At 33.4% G+C, this 22,699-nt stretch overlaps 2 protein-coding genes across 12 annotated transcripts; one reads left to right on the plus strand and one right to left on the minus strand.

Moving 5' to 3' along the window:
- LOC126976774 (serine/threonine-protein kinase PRP4 homolog) lies at positions 1-4,189 on the plus strand. Of its 10 annotated transcripts, none has more exons than XM_050825353.1 (4): positions 222-314; positions 1,699-1,879; positions 2,035-2,161; positions 2,412-4,189. In XM_050825353.1, the coding sequence occupies exon 4, from the start codon at positions 2,460-2,462 to the stop codon at positions 4,155-4,157; it is 1,698 nt and encodes a 565-aa protein (XP_050681310.1). In that variant the 5' UTR covers positions 222-314; positions 1,699-1,879; positions 2,035-2,161; positions 2,412-2,459; the 3' UTR covers positions 4,158-4,189. The 10 variants fall into 10 exon arrangements, with proteins under 10 accessions (XP_050681314.1, XP_050681316.1, XP_050681312.1 ...); XM_050825354.1 differs by having other exon boundaries at positions 1,699-1,789; XM_050825356.1 differs by having other exon boundaries at positions 1,699-1,765.
- Positions 4,190-5,291: 1,102 nt separating this feature from the next.
- LOC126976817 (transmembrane protein adipocyte-associated 1 homolog) lies at positions 5,292-20,627 on the minus strand. Of its 2 annotated transcripts, none has more exons than XM_050825430.1 (6): positions 20,225-20,627; positions 19,853-20,148; positions 19,237-19,494; positions 15,037-15,223; positions 11,885-12,014; positions 5,292-10,385 (listed from the first exon to the last, which is right to left on the minus strand). In XM_050825430.1, the coding sequence occupies exons 1-6, from the start codon at positions 20,311-20,313 to the stop codon at positions 10,221-10,223; spliced, it is 1,125 nt and encodes a 374-aa protein (XP_050681387.1). In that variant the 5' UTR covers positions 20,314-20,627; the 3' UTR covers positions 5,292-10,220. The 2 variants fall into 2 exon arrangements, with proteins under 2 accessions (XP_050681387.1, XP_050681386.1); XM_050825429.1 differs by having other exon boundaries at positions 5,292-10,388.
- Between the last annotated feature and the right edge of the window lie 2,072 nt (positions 20,628-22,699).

Here is a 22,699-nt window from a genome sequence, read left to right on the forward strand (position 1 = left end):
TATTAATTATTATTATTAGGTACTTCTAGAATTATTTTTAGTGTTTTGAAATGAAAAATTTCTGGAAACAATCAATTTTTAAAGTTTTAATTAAAAAAGTGTTCTGTGTGTCTACTTAAGTTCCTTTTAAAACGTACGGGTAAGAGTTAAGAAGGAAGGTAATTTAAAGTGATACGCTGGTAAATTGGTGTAAGCATCAATGGATTTATGAGATGCAATGTCGCTACCAATATCCACTAAAACAAATGTTATTTGGCCTTATTAGTACACCAGTGGATTGTGGATAGACTAAAGCATGACTCTATCATGTGCAGGTATTAATTACTTTTTTACCATAAAATGTGATGACGTAGCTACTACAACGTATGTTGATAGATGATAGATATGAGTTGTCAGTTGAGTATGTGTATTAAGTGTGATTTAGAAAAATGTTCCATAAAGCTTTTTATTGTTGTAAGAAATATGTATATAAATTAACACAGATGACATTATTGCTAAATCTATGGTTTTTTAAGTCACCTTAAATTAGTTAGTTGCTTTAAAACATATTTCTCTGCTTCTGTGTAAATAACATACTTAATTATTGCATTTTTTTTAAAGGTAACACTCTTGTATTGAACTTAATTACTTGGAAAAATGAACATTATTATTTATCCCAATTTTCATTGAACTTGCCAACACAATGCTGAGTGACCTGTATAGGAGAAAAGGGTATCCTCAGTGTATCCGTTCTGATCAGTCATGAGTATTTTTCTTAATTTTACTCCAGATCTTTAGATGGTTTTTGGTATATCAATGACAGTCCACATGTTTGGTAGGACAGGCACATTTGCAATTTTCATTTAACTACAACGTAAATAATATTAATTTCCTCAAATACCTGCATAAGCTTTTTTTGGGAATGACTTGTCTTACAAGTATATTTCTCATGCTTGTAATGAATTAGTAAAATGCATTAAAAAATGAGAAAATTGCTTTCAAAGAAATCTTACACTATATATTATTCTATATTATTATTATGAGAATATATGTGTCATACCCTTCATTGTACCAGCAGTAATTTCAACAGTTAGGTTGGTTTTAACTCATTTCTTCTTTGTTATAAATTTGATACAATAACATTCAATTATATTCAGGTAGTAACCCAGAATCTAAAACAATATTAGCTCTACTAAAGCTAAGAATGTGTATTGACTGTTGATTTTAATACTACAGTCCAGGACAAAACTAACAAGGTCCGACAAGTGTAAGACAACTTTCTTCTATAAAGATTTCAATTTTTTTTAATGGAATAGGAGGACAAACAAGCATACGGGTCACCTGTTGTTAAGTGATCACCGCCACTCACAATCTCTTGAAATACCAGAGGAATCACAGGAGTGTTACCGGCCTTTAAGAAAGGCCTTTTTATTTCACATTTAAAAAAAATTGAAGACTAAATTTTTGAATAATAGTAATTGTTAATAAAATAGTTTAATGCATTATAACTGAATGTGGGGCCTAATACTCTGATTTATAAAGTTTTTTCTCTAATCCAGTGTGACCCAGGCTTGGCTGTAATTAATGCTACAATTCTAATCAATATTAATTATTGTAGCAAAAGTATTATATGTATGAACTAACTACAATCAAAGAAACTACTATGCTTTAATATTAATAAAATTACAATAATAATTTAAAATAAATTTTATTTTTCAGGGTGTACTTCTGAGGCCAAATGAAAAATTTGTAATTATATGAGATAAATGCTGATTCTGACTTGAATGTTAGAAAATATTTTTGAAATTATGTGTCTTTAAACATTATTTTTTATTACTTACGATTCAGAATTTATTACAAGTGTCCAATATTAAAATCACAGAATGGGGAATAAGGATGAGTAAATGATCAAAAAATACTATATTTGAAAAAAGAAATAACATGAGTAAAATATTATAATATTGTTATTTGTATAATATATTGTTATTTCAATAGTTTTGGAGATAATATGAATAAATAATTATTCTGAACTAAAATATTTTTTTCCTGATTTAGATAACAATGGATGGCAAAGTAAAATGAATATGAAGATGAGTGAGATGGCAACTCCAAATATGGCAGCAATTTGAACAGCTATGCACTTAGTAATGTTGGGAATCTAGATGCAAGATTGGGGTGAAATGTAATCAGCGCAATAGTTAACAATATTATCATTTATACACAATATCAGATTCATGACACTTTAATATTTTGTGTATTTTGTACTTATGAGTTAATAACATACCACATGTTACATGAATCTGGTTTTATAACATATTTATAATGTTTGCATCTAATAAACTTATTCTTAATATGAAGACTACTTTCATTTTTGTTTTGTAGTACATTTTATTCTAATTGATTATGATATTCATAAAGTTTTCTTGTTATAGGGGTCAGAAGGAAGCAGTTAAACATAATTTTTATTTAAAGTTTAGAAAATGGACAAAAGTAAAAGTTCAAGACATCATTCTTCTAAAAGACATTTAAGTGCATCAATAAAAAGTCATAAAAGACCAAAATCATCTTATAAAGGTGATGAAACTCCACCATTATTAGATTTGAAACATATCTCTAGTATGGACTCCTTAATGAAAAAAAGAGAATCATTGAAAAGGGAACTTAAAGATATATCCAAACAGTCCTTGAGTAGCTCTAAATCAAAGAATAGTGAAAATAAAAAATATGAACATAGATCAAAGCAGAAAGAAACAAAAACAAGCTATAAGAGTAAAACAAAACAAAAGGAACTAAAAAATAGTAAAAGTGCAAATAAACAAGTGGCTTCTTCTCCTGCAAATGAATATGGAATGTTAGATTCAGAAGATGAAGAGCATATAATTGAACTTAGAAGAAAAAAAAGAAAAATGTTAATTGAACAACTTGTCACCAGAAATGATAGTACTGAAAATTTAAGTGATAACAATAAAAAAAGTTTTGATGATAGCAACGAGAATGTTCAATCTTTGATTGAAACTAACAAAATAAACTCGACAGAAGCATCAAATCATCTTACAGATATGTTTGCAGAAGATGATTTTAAATGTAATGATGGTGCTAATAAAGTTACTCAAGACACTGACAGTAGTACCCAATTAATAGATAATTGGGATGATGCAGACAGTTATTACATTATCAAAACTGGAGACATGCTAGACTGTAATAAATATACAATCAAAACTTTAGTAGGTCAAGGGGTTTTTGCAAATGTTGTTAAAGCTCAAGATAATAAAGAAAACAGAGAAGTTGCTATCAAAATAATGAGAAACAATGATTTAATGTACAGCACTGGTTTAAAAGAGATCATTACATTAGCACAATTAAATAAAGCAGATCCAGACAATAAACATCATTGCATTAAAATGATAACCCATTTTACACACAAAAGGCATCTTTGTTTAGTGTTAGAGTCAATGCATATGGATTTGAGAAGCGTTATAAAGAAATACGGTAGAAATAATGGTCTTAACTTGAAAGCACTAATGAGTTATACAAGGCAATTAATATTAGCCTTAAGATTACTTAAGAAAATTGGAGTTATTCATGCCGATATTAAACCTGATAATATCTTAGTAAATGAAAAGAAAAATGTATTAAAATTGTGTGACTTTGGGTCTGCTTTTAAGATTAATGAAAATGAGCCCACTCCATATTTGGTTTCAAGGTTTTATAGAGCACCTGAAGTTATACTAGGTATACCATCCAGCTATGGGGTAGATTTATGGTCAACTGCATGTACAATATATGAAATAGCTACAAGTAAAATACTTTTCACAGGAAGTTCTAATAATAAAATGTTAAAGTGTTTTATGGACTTAAAAGGAAGAATTCCTACAAGACTTATAAGAAAGGGGAAATTTAAAGATCAACATTTTGATTATAATAACAATTTTCTATTGCATAAAAAGGATGAGTTTACAGGGAGGGAAAAATATGAAGTTATAAGTAATGTAACTATTGTAAGGGATTTAAATAAAGAGTTGAAGAAAAGCTTTATAGATATGACATCTAATGAGGAACAAAAAGTATTTCAACTTAAAGATTTGTTGCACAAAATGTTAATGCTAGATCCAGGACATAGGCTATCCTTAACTGATAGCATAAAACACCCATTTGTTCAAGAAACTTTGCAAAAGTAAATTCGAGGTGGTAATAAATACGTTGCATTTCATTCTTTTTTTTTTCTTACAAATATCACAGCTTCTCCTTCTCTTATTCCTTGCAAGTCATGGGACGAATTGAAATACAAAAGAGCAAAATGCAATCCATATTTTTGTGTTTCTGAAGATGTTTCTTGATAGGTCAACACACTATAATCTTACGGCCTTACAAATAAACTTGGTTTAAAGTTATAACTAAGCATAAACAACGAATATGCAAAATGTTTACAATATCGTTGACAACACTGTCAATATAATGATAATTATGAAGTATTCCGAATGACAGTCTGCCTTGCAAATAAACGCGGGAAACGTTAAAAAATGTCTAATTGTAAACATTTTGCATTTTCTTGGTTTATGATTAGTTAACTATATGCCAATTTTATTTGTAAGGCCGTTATAATATAGTAATCTATCAGTAGTTAGACTGGTGCATCGCCTATTGTCATCTAAATGTAGGTAAGTGCTCACTGCTGCTCATGCTAGCAGAATAATTAGAAAGCTTAAACTGATGTATACGTGATTTTTAGGGGACCACATGTCATATCGATCAGAAAGGAATATCATGACATCACCAATAAATAACGTATGTTAAAAGTGAACGTATTAGGTTATAAGACAAGCATGAAAATTAAAACAACCATACAAAGTAGTTATCTATAATTTAGAAAGAAAGTTAATCATACCACCTAGCTTGTTATTTTAACACAAGCGTTTGATCAGAGGATTGCATTTAATCCATTACATTACCTATTTAAACTATATATACCTATACTCTGAGTGATTAGTAAAGACTGAGACTATTCTCCATATTTGGTGTAGCCAGATTTCTGGATGCACTATAAATAGTATAAAAACATGGACCTAAAGTTGAGCCATGCCAAAAACCTATTTTACATAATATTCTGGCGAATATCATATTTTATTTAAAAATATCCTCCCATACAAGCTAGTTGCAAGATTTCGAAGTAGGAGTCTACTCTAATTCTCATAAAAGATGGGTTAGTAACCCCACCTACTCTAAACAAGTGACAGATTTTTTGTGTGTCCCATGTGCAGTCGTCATTCATTATTTTTAACAAATAGGGAAATAGAATAAGAATAAAGACACAATTTTTCCTTAGCATTTATTTTTTCATACTAGGTATACAGAATTGACCTATAAAGTCTCGATGTTAAGTGTATCTTAGGAAATATAAAATTTCAACAAACAGCTTTGCTGTCACTAAATAAAAATGGTTTTCAAATTTTACAAATAAAATAAAACTTAAAATAACAACAAATAAAAAAAAGTAGGTAAAACATCACAGTGCAAGTAATAAGTTTGTTTACAATCAATAAAATTAGTCGTATGACGTATTCTCCCGTTACATACTAAATGAAAACATCATAGTAATTAATATAATTAAATACTCGTTTTATGTTGAGTTGAATACTGACATAAATATTTTCAGTGCTTCAAAGTACTTGGAACTATTTCATATATAACATTATTATGTCGCAAATGGATTCCCGAGTCAGCTGTTTTGCGAAACAACTCGCCGAACAACGTAAATTTTAAGCAAATATATCGAAATATAGGTTGGTGGACTCTTAGATTAGTTCTTTGTAGTTCATTGTTTTGCAAAACCTCCAATCGTTGTCAAGTTACTAAGAACTTTTATGCAATTCTGCCTTCAGTAATTATAAAAAGCACGCTAAACTTCAACGTTTCGTAAAATTACTTGCGGTGGTGTAAAACAGCTACATAAGCAATCCATCTGCGACATAAAAAATATACCTAAATGAAATTCCAAATACGAAATACCATTCGGCAGTTTTTAAAAGTACCTACGGTTATTTTAAAATAACCAATTTATCCCACGAAAACAGCAAAATCCTCCACAAAATTCACATTTCAATGAGTGTTCACAATAACATTATTAATAATATTAATATAATTGCTACTAGGCAAACGTGACGTCTGCGCCGTTCCCGCCATTGATACATTTTCATTGCAAAACAGCATATAATGTGTCTATTACTTTCCAGTTAAAAAACGGACTGCATAGTGACTATTCTACATAGACCTATTTTTTTTTTTAAATTAAAAGTAGTGTATAAGTAAGTGGTAGTTTTTTGCCGTGAAATAAGTGATTTCATATCATAAATAAATATTTGATTTATTGGTCATAGTCTTAATAGGTACCTGGAGCCTGTTTGTAACATGGGACTTCGTATTTGGAATATTATTGTAGTTTAATTTCATAATGGACTGTGTCAGTATGAGAGTACTAGATGCTGTCTAGGTAAATATTTGTATGAAAGGAAGTTGTCAACTTGTTTTTACATACAAATATTTAACGAAACGGCCTGCACGCCTATGGAAATACACCGAAGTTACTGTGTATACGCCTCCTAACCATAGCTACTCACAAACAATGACTTAATCATGACATTGACAGATGTCAAATATGTATGGTTTGCGAATACCGCTGTATATGACAAATCAATTTTAAATAATAATGTATTATATAATATGAAGTAATATTGATATTAAATCATTAAAAATAAAAGTGCTTAACATATTATTATTTCAATGTAATACTCGGCTCACCAGTCACTCTATAGTCTATAGTATCTATTATTTATAATTACAAACTATGTTAGATATTCTCACAATAAAACAGCCAAATTTCACTTTGTAGTCATAAACTAAATCCGTGTCACTAGAAAGAACTTAAAAGGCTAATGAATAAAATGAACAAACAATTCATTTGTTAATGTAAGCCAGTAAATACTATCGTCATGTTTAATAATAACTCATTATCACACACTTCATTAAGTTCCATTTATTTAATAACTGTATGCAGTCGAACTATTATTGCCAGATCCGTTGGTCAGTGGAGTTGTACTTTATCGTTAGTTTCACAAGTAAACATTAACAGAACGAGACACCTGACTAGCAGCAGAAGACAAAATATTATTGTCGCAACTTGATATAAAACTTCTAGCGATATCTTTTAAATCAATCCTATACTTAAGATCTTACATATTTACCCCCTTATTCATAATAGTCTGCTAACTTAGCATTGCTTATTCTCACCCTGTCTTCTTCTATTGACCTAAGTCAGAATGAGAAAAAACACTCCTAAGCGGTTGTTTAAAGTTAGCGGACCATTATGAATAAGGGGTTATACTTTAGTTATATTAACATGAGTAGACACTGACAAAAATTGACAAAAAAATGTAACAAGTTAATGTTTTTTAAAGTACTTTTGTATAATAGGTATTGCAAAATTACCTCCTTTATCTAGTTTTTGGTATGATCATTGTCCTAATTTTAACATTTGTTGAATTGACCTAAAGAAGTGTATGATTTAGGAAACATAAAAATATACAAAGAAAGAATGTTGCATTTGCATATCACTTAATTTTTACATATCAAACAAACTACTATGCTAGGAATGGTATGGGTTGTAGAAAGGGAAATTTACCTATACCGCAAAATATGTTGTGTTCTAGTAAGATCTATCCGCAATACTAAATCCTAAATGTACAAAAATCATCAATTCTTATATTCTATTGACGAATTGTTTCATTCAAGGCTCACTCTATACACTAATCGTAAAATCAAATAAGTAGTGTGGCCGGAAATTTAAAACCAAAGTAGTTCCAATTATTTTAGCAATTGTAAGTAACTGTTAGTCCTAACATATTTTCGTCAAGAGGATTCATAAAACTATTACGGGTTCTTTAACCACTATTATCAAAATTATTAAGGTGTGCTACTTCTAGACATTCGCTTGACACAATTTCTTGGGACAACCTGTATATTTTAGTAGATGTATTCCATTGTAATAAACTATATCCGAGTAATTTCTTATTTTAATGTTGGTACCAATTTTCTAGATCCTACTGATTTATAAATTTCCTGCCAACTGTTTTCATTTCGAATTCCAGAACATGTCTCAAGTTTAAATAACATTGTCTTAAGCATCATTTATTTGTCTTAGATAACAACAGTCAGAGTGTACTGCCATCTAATCCTATTGGCAAAAACTATTGTGTTATGTTATGATTACTTTGTAGACTGATTAAGTCACAAAGTGACGGGGTAATTCATTCTGCCGTGCGATCTTAATTATCACTGGGCGGACTATGACTATATTGACAGCTTAACATTCTCTCGAAGGCTCGAACTTATATAGAATACTGAGACAGGTTCTAGAATACCCGCCTTATTGTTATAACCTAGTTGTTATTACGATTCTAAATCAAAATCAAGGATTCGATGCCCGCGGTGACATAGTTAAATCGTACGCCAGGGACAGATGCCGTGTATCGTTTATCAATAAAATATCACAATATTCTCCATTCTTCTATGAATTGCTACCGATTATGGAAACTTAACACATGCTGATCTCTTCCGACCTACCCCACCTTCTGTCTGGATGAGTGGCTCTCCATCACGTACTACAAACTATGGCTTGGAACTCCTTGCCTAGTGTTTCCAGGACGATACGACATGGGTACCTTCAAAAAAAGCGCGTACACATTCCTTAGGTGCCGGCTTTTGATTCCTCTGGTGTTGCAAGAGACTGTGGGCGGCGGTGATCACTTAACACTAGGTGACCTGTACGTTCCTTCTTTTGTACGCGCTTAAAATACGGCAAGCCTTCTGTAATTCTTCCGATGTTGCAGGAAAGTGTGCGTAGCGATGGTGTCTTCCAATCAGATGATCCGTTTGTATTACTTTACCATTTCCACAAAAAGAAATCTTTTTATTTGTACCAGAATGAGCAGATGGATCAAATGATGTTAAGCGCAATATATGTCCTTGCGCCTACATTTACACCAGCACCTACACTCTTCAAACCTACACATAACAGTGGCAGCGGCCTCCTGTTTTGCAGCAGAAATAGATGGTGACAGAACTATCCCGGACGAACATTACACGTACATACAGTTAGTTCTACTTCTTCTCTGCCCTGATGAACCGATCATTTTCGGCACCGCGGGCATGGAATATTTGATATCAGGCTAAAGTTATCCTACATGAAAACGTGGATGGAACCATTACATTAAAGCAGCAAGGATGTAAAGTCTAGGTATCCATTATCACTGGCTAAAATATCACAAAACTTAAGCGAAAACACACGTTTGAGATTCTCAAGGGAATAAAACATAGTAGACATATACAATATTAAACTTAAATCTTACATTTTCTTTGGATAAAGGTGCCAATTGTTGTTCATTTGGGGCGTTATAAGGAATTAAAATCGACACATTTCAGAAAACAAAGAAAGACCATAAAAGTTTGACAAAAATAACGGAACTATAGAACTATATCCGACAAAACGAAGAACTTGGCGTGGATGATTCAGCGTATATTTGGCCTACAAAAGGAACTCTAATTTTTATTACCCAAACAATAGTATGGTGAAAGTAGCCTAAAAAAAGGTTATTTATTGTGTTCCATAGCATTACAAGGGCTGATTTTAGGATATCGGAACGTCGCTTTCCTATTAATCGTGTTGTATGAGTATTTATTTTATTTTCAATTGTTCCCTCTAGATACCATACGATTGGGCCAATGTTTTTAGGCCGACCGAATAATCTTAATCGTGGCTTTTATTCTAAATTCATCTGCCTGTATTTAAGTTCCAATATTTTTTATTTCGTGCCATACATAATAAACTTTTATCTCGTTTTATTGCGTCATCAAGCGGACATTGAGGGAATGAATTCATACCACTTTAGCTAAATATGTCAATCGAATGATTTTACTTCAACGATTTTGATAGTTGTATCAGAGTTTTTGATATATACTAAGCCAATATACACAATTTACCTCAACACAAATGGTATACGCCGAACCTATTCAATATTATAACAACGCAATTTTAAAACTAGATGACGCCGTAGCAGACATTTAGCGGTCAAATTCTGTTTAATGGTAAAATGGGTTTTGCTTTCCTTTGTGTTTGGAGCGCAATTTCGACCTGTATGTATTACAATATATTTCTGCGTAGTGTAACGCCCAATATAAATAAGCTATTGTTATGTGGACAGCATATTCTGGCTCTGTGAGCCAATGTTGAGCCCCAGGTCCATAGACTGGTTAGACGCTATCGAGTCCGGGCTTTGTAGTGACGCGCTGTAGACCGGGTTCATTGGAGTTGTTCCGCCGGCCTCGAATAGGGTACTGTCATATACGCTGTTACTCTGCTGAAATTAATTCAATTTGAAATACAGACAAGCAGAACAATTCTCAACCAAATTCACCAGAATACCACTATTATACCATAAAATGTATACACTTCTACAATAAAGTCCCAGCCACTGTTCAGGCATTATCTATAAATAAATTTAAATATTTTATAAAAAAAAATGGCTCTGTCGTAAATCCTATTACTCCACTGCCGAATCTAAATGATCGGACAGCCTGGGACTAGATTGTGATTATTTTATAGCGATAGAAATGACTGTACAATATTGTATATTTTTATTGAAAAGAGCGCAAAAAAAGAATGCTGGGAGAGTTTCTTGCGCCGCTTCTTCTATCTCAGAGCGCCATTTGTTTCCGAAGCGGTAGTAGTATAAGAAATGACATCAAAAAGAATTCTAAAGGAATCAATTTTGAGAAAATAAATGCCTTTTTATACTATGGCGGCTGGAATAACCTTCCCTAAGATATGTCGAGGGGATTGATGGCTGGTCCATACGACATGCTTGTGTGAATGAGAACTGCTCAAGGTGACTGGTCAAACCTTCTTCCTCATTTATTTATAATGTGCATAAGTTAATGTTCCATTCATAGACAATATATCGAAGCTATTAATATTGGGTGAATATAGAGTGGTGTGAAGATGTGAGTTATGTATGAAACGTCATGAGCCGCATCTTCTTAAAAACAAAGCTCAACTCTTTCTACGTGGACTAGATGCTAAAATGTATAACGTTAACAATCAAGTGTCATTTTAAGATCTGAACGAATAAATGATTTATATTACATCCACAATAATTTTTATTCACGTCTATTTGAAAAGTTTTAAAATTATATATGAATATTTTATCGAATTTTTTATGTGTGTGGTTGTTTCAGCTGAGTAATTACATGCTTATCAGTATATTATAAACGGCTGTCTTTAACGCACACATTGATTTATGGCACCGGCGAGTGTTTGACACGTAATATAATAATAATGTTAATTAATTCAAAACAAAAACTAACTAATTAACTAAATAATTTCAAAGAATTTTATTTATTTAAATACAGTCAACGCTTTGGAACAGGCACGAAATCTTTACATGTTTACATCTCCATGATTTCAGTAGATGGTCATCATCATACAAACTGTGCTTTTGATTTGAGTTTTTTTTAGTTAGGGCCAGAATCAGTCTGGCGATTCGATTTCGGAACAAACGTTATTGCTTAGATCATTTGTAGGTCTAGATAGTATGTGACCGCTGTGAAAACGTCGAAAAATTGAGGTTGACAGGTTAACCACTATTTTGAGCAATGCAACACTACCACAAAGTGGCATACAAATCGCGAGTGTAAGACGGAGCTTCACACGCGTACTAAAGTAATAAACGTGGCCTGTTTTTATTGCCGGTTGTCTAGCAGCAAGAAGCTCGACAGTAGAAAATCACTGAAGAGAAAATAATTTGCAAAGATATTGGTCTCGCGGGAAATGTGTAAGAATATATGTAAATCGTACCTGATAGATATAATCGGAGTCTGTTTTAAGCGAACTGAAACTCTGCTGATGCGGAAGAGAGACTTGGTCTTCATCCATGGGCTCATCCATCTGGGCCTTGTACGAGAACATTATGCTCGGTTGTGACACACTGGGAATATCATTAAATCAATTAATTATATGGACCCATATTCTGCTATATTCATCTCCTACTTTTCTCAGACGGAAGCTCCAGTGCCGATTATTAAAGTATGATTCTTTTTCATAAATAATTTCAGAACAGTTTGTTATTTTTAAGTGAAATCCGACCTTCTAGGATTAAATGTACAAATTTTATTTGTACAATTAAATGTACCCGCATCGTCCATAAATTTTGGTACAAATGAAATTTGTATAAAAACTTAGAAGCCGTAAATATGTTTGGTCACCTTTGGTAGTAGTAATTAGTCAGTCTAAAAAAGTAACCAGGCTCCTTTGCATCGGATGCCGGCTAGATTATGGGTACCACAACGGCGCCTATTTCTGCCGTGAAGCAGTAATGTCTTGTAAGCATTACTGTGTTTCGGTCTGAAGGGCTCCGGAACTAGTGAAATAACTGGGCAAATGAGACTTGACAACTTATATCTCAAGGTGATGAGCGTTGTTGTAATACCGCTCAGAATTTTTTTGGGTTTTTCAATCATCCTGAGCGGCACTGCATTTTAATGGGCAGGGCGTATCAATTACCAACAGCTGAACGTCCTGCTCGTCTCTTCCATCTAGTCTTTGGCACTCGGAAGCTCTACCTATTATTATAATTATTCTTATTATTTATAAATGCTTTCGTTACGTGGCAATGAGATCATACACTTTTGACTTTTTTTATTTTAAGCAGAACACTAATTCATTTTCTAAATTAAAAGTACAACTAGCTGATGGTCGTGAAAGTTTTGAAAAAATCAAAACAATATCAAAACAATATCCAGAACAGACAGACAGACAAACTTATTAAGAACTTGATATCGGTTATGAGTTTCGTGTAAATCTTCACATGTATTAGGAAGAAAGCTGTCACTTTAACCTCACAAAAATATACTCCAATTTTAGTGATAAGTACTCATAGATAATTGTATTTTAATTATAACTCGAGCCAAAAGATTAAGTTGTTATCAGTTTTATTATTAAATACACCGCACCAAGGAAGAATATTGTCCATGACTTGTTATGTAGGTACCTACATTATTAGTGACGCAGCGGACGAAATAACCTTTAAAATATAGGTACTCAAGTCTATTTTTTAACCGACTTCAAAAAGGACCAAGGAGTAGGTCCTTCTCAATTCGATCGATGATTTTTTTATGTATGTACACCGATAACACTCAGATTTACGATCCGATTTACGTAATTCTTGAGTTCGATGCAGAATAGATGTCATTTGGTCCAATAAAAATGTTACAAAGTTTGGCCCAGTAGTTTTCATTTTATGAAAATTGTTGTCTACGATTATAATTGTATTTTGTATACGGTTTTTTTGAGTTTTCAATCCGGTTAATCAAAAAGTAAAAAATAATAAAAAAAAACTACGTTTAAAAAAACCGACTTCAAAAACTGAAAAGTATCAAATAACTAACTAAATAACTTTTTTTTGGTCATCTTCTTACCATCCTATTAATAATACCTTTATCCACTTTTTAAACCCATTTTAGCTACAGTCTTTGCGGATAGAAAACCATCTTAAGATTTGAGTAAGAGTTTTCGTAGGTATTGATTATTTGCAGTGAGTAATTATTTATATTGTGTTGACAGTGACAGGTGGACAGGGTGAAGACGTCTATAAAAGGCGAGTCTAGTCTCTAGCGTCGACACATTTTCGCTGCAACTGTTGACTAGTTAGAACGTTACTCTGCCCGAATTTTATTCGAATATTAGTCTTTGTGTTGTTTGAAATTTATTCTTAGAAGCTTAAAAACCCTTTTTGATCTTAATTCCTAATTATAATATAATGCTTTCAGTTTCCGTCTTAATAATTACTTATTTTAAGGATTTACCCATATAAAATCGTTATGTTAGTTCCAATTTATGCCATGAGACTTTTCTTTCCGCATAGACTCTATAGAACTGTTTTATCCTTTCCTGTCAAACGTCATTATAACTATTCGTTGGATAGTTCTTTTGAAAGCCAAACAAAATCAAAAATTTATTAATCATAGGTAAAAAATCCTTTTTTACTCATAGAGCTCTTTGATGATAATTTTGACAGTAGCGCGGTCTCTATAGTTTGATAGATAAAATATCTTCGAATCGTGCAGTTTTTGTTAGCTTTTGGAACCTAGGTTGTGCCATTATCACTTGGTATCAAAATTATGAACTGAAATGAAATGAAATTCATTTGCAGGAAACATTGTACTTAAGGTGTTAACAATATAATGGATAATCCAATATGTTTCGTCAATTGACATGCAAAATATGTTACAAAATTGTCTAAAAACTAATCGTACTGTTATATTGAAACATGTCGGATTTCACAATGCTATTAATAATATTTATAAAATGAAATTTATTTTATAAATATTTTATTTTTTTATGCTATCAAAAATTTGAAAATGATCGTTCGATGACAAATTTTTACAAAACAAATCGCATAATGGGGTTAAAAAGCGGGTGCATTAAAGTACTTGGGGCGCGCGGCACGAATAACTAGAACATCTTCCGCCCTAGCGAGACACGTGTAGGGGTGTCGACATGGGATCTTCGAACAAATCTTCGAACGATTTTGTTTTGTATAATATAATACACGTAATATTCTATAAATTGTTAATACCTATTACTAAAATTTGACGACCGATATAGCCGAATGGTTAGTGACCCTGACTACTAAGCTATAGGTCCCGGGTTCGAATCCCGGTAGGTGCAATCATTTATATGATGAATATGGATGTTTGTTTCCGAGTCATGGATGTTTATATGTATTTATGTATGTTTAAGTAAGTATATTGTATTAAATATATCGTTGTCTTGTACCCATAGTACAGGCTATGCCTAGTTTGGGACAAGATAATTTGTGTAAGAGTGTGTTATTATTATTATTATTATTATTATAAAATTTTGCCCTGAACAACAACGTGCGGTGCGATGAACGTACGAATATGATGGAATTAAGACATTTAGAATATGGATCTAAATATTGTACTGACCTGAAGAATTCACTCAGGAAAGTGTGATACACAAGCGGTGTGTAGAGCGAGAAATATAGCCATGTAGTTATATCGACCACGCACAGTCCACACTGCATCGACCCCCATATCAGAAGACCAGCACCGACCGCTTGCGTCGTGTCCAACAAAGCCAACAGTAGCACATACAGGTAAAACGATAGTTTTGCTGAAATAGGGTAAAAGGGATAATTTTTTAAAACTTTTTCAAGGAACTCTTTTTTTAATGAAAGTAAGGTACGAGACGAGCTGGACGTCCAGTTGAAGGTAATTGATAGGCCATGCCCATTGTTGCACAATGCAGTGCCGCTCAGAATTCTTCAAAAACATAAAGATTGTGATCCTTCGGCAATACTATTGCGCTCGCCACCGTGAGACATAAAGGTGTTAAGTTTTATTTGCCTAGTAATTTCACTAGCTACGGCGTCCTTCAGACCGAAACACAGTAATGCTTACACATTACTGCTTCACGGCAGAAATAGGCGTCGTTGTATTACCCATAATCTAGCCGGCATCCTGTGCAAAGGAGCCTTCCACCGGTAACCTGTCGTTGTCGACCAGTCATAAATAAATAGTTAATATTTTCAGTAAATAAGGGACGAGCAGGACGTTCAGCTGTTGGTAATTGATACTCCCTGCCCCTTACAACGCAGTGCCGCTCAGGATTCTTGAAAACCCCAAAAATTCTGAGCGGTACTACAATTGCGCTCGTCACCTTGAGACATAAGATGTTAAGTTTCATTTGCCCAGTAATTTCACTAGCTAGGGCGCCCTTCTGACCGAAACACAGTAATGTATACACATTACTGCTTCACGGCAGAAATAGGCGCCATAATTCTGCCACATACAACCAACTTTGAGCGGTGTTTCCACGACCATACGACACGGGTACCTTTAAGAGCTTAGGTACTTTCCTAAAAGGCTGAATAAACTCTTGTGATTATTTTGGTGGTATTGTTCCACTGAATATGCGTCTCGTACTCTCATTTGTCCATAAGTCATATCGTATTTTCATATGATCATGTTACCAGACCGGCTTAACTTCATTCTGGTTAATTTTTCTCTTGAAATCACAACGGCCTATCTTTAAATTGGAATTAAAATAAACCATCGTAAGTATCGTTAGTATAAAAATATAATTATATACCGTTATGGGAAAAAAGCCCCATGTCTGCCCACAAACTGGACACCCTCAGATTGGCTCCAGTACAGATGACATTTCAGACCTACCATTGTGGAATCAAATGTTTCAGGTTATACATTTTATGATCTACAATGGACACTACCAGATAACTACAGATCTTAAGGTAACACATAGCTCATTAGAGCCACCCATAACCCGACCAGAAGCTCCTAGATGTTCGGATTCCTCTCGTTTTTTTTTATGATAATAAGGGACGAGACAAGCCAAGCCAGGACGTCCAGCTGATGGTACTTGATACCCCCTTTCCATTACAATGCAGTGCCGATCAGGATTCTTGAAAGACCCAAAAAATCTTAGCGGCACTACAGCTGCGCTCGTCACCTTGAGACATAAGATGTTAAGTCTCATTTGCGCAGTAATTTCACTAGCTACGGCGTCCTTCAGGCCGAAACACAGTAGTAATGCTTACACATTACTTACGCATGATCTAGCCGGCATCCTTTGCCTAGGAGCCTCCCACCGGTAACCTGTTGTTGTCCACAGGTCATAAATAAATAGTTAATATTTTCAGTAAAAGTGATGTGGTCAACGTGTGTACGTCACGCGATCATTGAGGACATCGTCTGGTCCACGAGTTGTATATTTCAGTCTTGGCCTTAGGTACAACAAAGCTGTCACAAGTGATGAAGAAGAAAATTAAATACGCAACCAAGAGAACGAACGTCGCGTCGCCGAAGCGTCGTCCGAGCTTCTCACGATCCATTAGAACAGTGCTCAATAAACGCTATATAACATTTACAAAATAGATTTTAAATTGTGATGAAAAATAATTGTAAAACATTCTGTACACTATCAACTACAAAAGGGAAAGCTAATTAACATTGACCTACTGTGAAAATCAGATGGCATGACAGCACTCATTTAAGAAATCCGCAAAAGTAAGAATGAAATTTAAGATTGGGATCTCCACAAGAGCAAGAACATCTCTGTTTTGTGGTAGAATTAGGCATGTATTTAGATGTAAACTGCACATGTAGTTTCTCCTACTGATAGTATCCGACTGTCACATTAAAATCAGTAGAACAACATTAACTGGTTATGATCGCCGTCGTGTGGAAAAGGGTGTCTTCAACTATTTAAATTTGTTTTTTCCAAATACCCTATTCGTCGTCACTTTGCCGAGGCGACATAATTGGCTGTAGTATGGCATCAACAGTAAGATTTTTGTAAGCCGAACCCAAAAGAACACGATCACCCCTATTTGCGATAGAATTAGAATCTTCCGGCACTTTGCCTTAAAATCTGTGGCATCAGAATCCCCACCTCTATTTAAGTCACCTTGATAACGACTGTGTCATTATTGGCCGTGGTTCGCATCAACCTTAAGATATTGTAACTAAAAGAATACTCTAAGCTTGGTGGTCTACCTTAACGTGACATTGGCAAACTTGTGGTATATCTTCCACAGGAGCCATAGTAGGAAGAATAGAAGATATTGTAACTTTTATGACCAAACCAACAGAACAAGATTGACACATTTAGCGACAGAAATAGGTATGGACTAGGATGCTTAACTTTTCCGACATATTGGAAAAAAAACATATCTCATACACTCATAAGTGTCATTTTAAAAGTTGTACTTCTTTTGGTGTGTTCAGGAAAAAATAGCAGGGTGAATTTTTACGATGCGCACGCACACCGTCAAGCAAATTCGACACCCTGACGTTAGTTGGTCCATAGACCATTTGTTTCATACTTCAGCTATCATATAATTATAAGCCTCATGTAACTCATATGTGTACTGAACCATAACCAAAGGACAAAATTTTTATAAATAAATTCTCTGTGGTGTTTTTGTCTAGGAATACGTCGATATTGCAGGTTTTTGACGGCTGTCTTGCCATGTCCACTAGGACAAGGTAACATAGAAACATAAAAAAGCTTACCGTGTACACTTGTACACAAAGCACGTAAAGGGAAGTATTACCAAGAATGGTGGTACGACAAATGGGATTAATTGTGATAAACATGCAATCTTGAGTCTTCTTGGTGTTAAATTGGACATGGTTCATTTTCCCCATTCCGCGACCTTCTCAAGAAAGGACTTGATAGGTGACACAAGTTTCTTCCGGCACTGGTCCATGATATCTCAAAAGAGACTGTGTATGCATAGGAATGTATGTTGCAGGTGTCCAAGATACCATTAATATATAGAAGAAAGAGTATAGGAGATAGCACTCTGTCTTGGGGAACTCCTGCGTTAATGGGTTTCGGGTTGAAGAAATAACCGTCAGCAACAACCTGTATACTAGTGAGGAAGCTGGAGGTGCATAAATTCTCGGGAGGCCCAAATGATGGAAATTTTGAGAAAAGCCCCTTGTATTATACACTATCAAATGGCAAAAGCGGTACGCTCGGTTGTTAATTAACTGGTGACCTTGTGGGTATACCAAGAGCTGGTTTTTAGTAACACCCTCCATGATTTTGGAAAGCCGAGAGGTAATAGATATAGGCCTCTAGTTTGCTGGATCCAAACTTTATCCTTTTTGGATCAGATGGACAAGAGCCAGCTTCCATGAGTACTAGACTACACCTTTTGAATATGAGTGCTGGAATAAATGAGTGGGCACCAGTGTCAATATATAAAAATGAATTGCTGTTCATTAGTCTCGCTAAAACTCGAGAACGGCTGGACCGATTTAGCTGATTTTGAACTTGAATTATTTGTGGAAGTCCGGAGAAGGTTTAAAAGGTGAATAAATAGGAAAATGCTTCTAAATTAAATATAAACAACAAATTTGTTTTTCCTTTGATGTGTCCATACATAATTTCTATGAGAGAATTTATTGACACAGTTTGACAGTTCTGCTGTGAAACAATTTCATTACGACAGCAGGGTGCATATTTTAATAATAATGATAATTTTTGATGTTATGATATATTATTGAAAAATTCATATAAAAACATTATTTTATTTATTATATACAGAACAAAGACTGTCGGGTCAACTAGTGTGTTAATATAAATGTCATACTCACTTGGCAATGCTAGATAGTCTCTTATGGGTAGCCATGGCAGGAACAATATGACCAGGTAAATTATGCCAAACACAAGTGATGACACAAACCAAAATAACATTCCACCATGGCCAAACAGATCATAATCCCTTGCTTCAACATGGAACATATCATCCGGCATAACAATTTCAAGAGTCCCTTGTGTTACTGTGAATGCGAGGGATATTAATGAGGTAGCAAGTAGAACATACCTAATACTCTTTCTACTGTCCATGTGACCTAAAAATAGAGCCACCAATGAATATAAATAGGAAAAAATTTAAATTAATTTTCACTTTATAGATATGACTTATATTGTAAATTTATTAGTAATAATATTAATTCTTCTTGTATCAGGTCTTATGTTGCACAATTAAAATGTAAAATTTATGTGTAATGCCTGTAAGTGCACTGTCAATTAGATTTAGTTAAGAATATTGTGTAATAATTAATTAAAAATTCAAATAAAAAAAAAAATATAACTTTGTCTATTTCTTAGAAATACTCTAGATATCAATTTTTTTTTGGATTCTGACTTATATGTAGATTCATAGCCTTTTATAATTGTCTAAGATATAAATATTAAATAGGTTATTACCAAATGCCAATCCAAATATAACAACACTCATCTCCGTAGCAAGTAGGAAGAATCTAACAGTAACCCAGAGAACTTTATCAACCAACCCTCCTACAGGCACAGCTGCATTGACCGTCATGGAAACTGCACATCTCACCAAACTTATGATAACATTGCCCCAAACTAATGTATAGAATGTTAGAAATATAGGGCTACTAGTAGCTCGTAATTTCAACTGAGCTTTATTAAATCGTACTATCAAGAACAACACAAATAGTGCATTAGGTATCAATATGATCAAGTCCCAAATACGAACACTGAAATAACAATTAAAAAGGTTAATAACTGAACGGAAACGAAATATGTAAGTAAAGTAAATAAATATTATACAACCTTGAATTGTTAATCTCATAGTACAACACATATTTACAAAATGTCTCTTCTTTAACTGGTGGAAAATCAGTCCCATTAATACCGTACATTTTTGTATTTTACGTCTAAGACATTTATATTTTATTTTGGTCAATTAAAAAACATAACATCATTTGATGTTAAAGAAAATTTGCCAATTTTCACTGCACAATCGACATTTATTGCACAAGAGTGAAGACTTCATTAGTTACAATATCTTTTCACTTTCTGTCTTGTATAACACATACTCTTGATGATCCAATTAAAAGCATAATATAAAGTTTAAACCAATTACTTAAAGAAACACAACAGCATTGAAAATTGAAATGATGCATACTTCAGTAAATAAATCCATATACATTTCCCACTACACAGATGACGGAACAATAATACTCCAACTTGAATCACAGAACCACAGAATTGAGAAATGATAGTTAGAACACTTTTACTCTAAACCAAAGAGAATTTAAACACAAATCCTGAAGGCTGTATACAGAATTGTCAAATCACAATAATTGACTTTTGATTTTGACATATTTTAGACCAAAGAGATACGAAATATTTATAGCTATTATTATCAGGCAGAGTACAATTATTGTTAGTTTATTAAATAAAATATCATAATACATCAACTCATAGCAGGCTTACAATAAATACAAACAAAGCGTGCGAGAAAGAAGCATATCTTTAGCGGAAATACAGCACTATGGTAAACGGATGCAAATCTAACGCTACAGTAACCGTTTTTGATTGACTACTCGTAAGCAGTCAGCCACGCTTGGAATTAGGAGCTTAGTATTTGAATATTTTACAAAAAAATAGTAGTAGAATTTTTAAGTAAATACTCAAATAAATCAACAAACAAGTAAGGACGTCGTCATTGCTTGAAGCGGTTATGTTGAAATTTGTCTTTAGTTTTATTTGAAACATTAAATTCTATCACTCTTTTTTATATTTTTTGTAGATAAAGTTCTGATATTTTACATTATTTTCTTGAATTATTATTGCATTCATTTATATTTTTACAATAATTATGCTAGTGCTTGACTGTTAGTAATCGATATTTCACCTGAATGTTGATAGTGAATGTATATGCTGTTTTACTTTTACCGTCTAAAATCGAATGGTTTTTTGGACACTGAGCGTTTGGAGATTAAATAAAATAACTGTTTGAGTAGTATGAAGACTGTGAGGAATATGTGGAAGATATATTTTACTTCAGTTACACGATTATATACAAAATCCTTAAAACTAGTTAACCAATTACAATTGTTATTTAAAAAATATTTACAAGTTTATAAATTACACACCAATACTATAGCTTACATTTTGACCAATAATTAAACGTTTCATTCAATAAGAATTGAGAATAAATTATGTGTTCTATCTCGCTCTAAAACGAATGCTATCGCAGTAAGCCGGCCAGCGAGCGCTTGAGTAAACTCGCGTCGATGCTCGATCAGCCGATGTCAATGAGCACCCACTCTGTCGCTCATTGATTAAAATTGAATGAATAGTGATCGACGCCGCGACGCGCTTTACTAGAGTACGCTCGGCCTTGCTGTGAGGTTGTGTAACGCGGAACATATGACTGGTCATGTGAGTATATCTGCGGTCTTCGAGAGAACGTGACGATGCTTGTACTTCGATGAGCTGACTACTGGTGATCTGCGTGATTCTATGTCTTGATGTACAGCATTATGAAATGATTCTTATAAGAGCTAATATTACGGTATATACAATAATATGTTCTTTTAAGCACGAATCTTTCGGCATACGCTTATTACAGTTAATATGCACGATTTATATTTCTACGATCTATAATGCTACGAAGGTATTACGTTACAAGTTAGATATTACACATTTGTATTAATTGATGTTATTGGTTGTAGGTACAGCTACAGTTTGATCAAAAAGTAATATATTATATTATATAAGTCCTCTATAAGACTGCCGTAAGGACTATCCGGGCTGTGATGGTCGAGTCAACGTCTCGTCGGTCATCTCGTTAGCCAAGTCAAAGTGCTTGCTGAACTTGTACTTCTCAGCTTTCACGAGGTAGTCTTCATATGGGATAGTGATTTCTACGAGGACAGCTTGGCTTCTTAGGGACAAATTAACGATACTCGGTCGAATTTTTTATATGCGGATCCGGATATTTGAGTCATCTACCGTAATGTCGTTATGCTCAAGTAATTGTCGTGGTCGAATATGATGATCAATGGAACCCCTTAACGGTTTGCTTAGTTTACTCCTTCCTATCAGAATTTATACTGTCTATAAAATAAGGTTTAAAATAAATTATTATCCTATAACTTGGGTAAAAGTATATCTATGTTATAGCAACATTTTGGTTTTCGCTGTTATAAGTTATGTTTATTTTGATTACGACAAATATACTGAAAATAGGGGATTATGGATCAATCAATACTTTTGGAAATAATATTTCATATAAAA

Source organism: Leptidea sinapis, chromosome 42 (genome assembly GCF_905404315.1).
Source record: "Leptidea sinapis chromosome 42, ilLepSina1.1, whole genome shotgun sequence".
NCBI classification, from domain to species: domain Eukaryota; kingdom Metazoa; phylum Arthropoda; class Insecta; order Lepidoptera; family Pieridae; genus Leptidea; species Leptidea sinapis.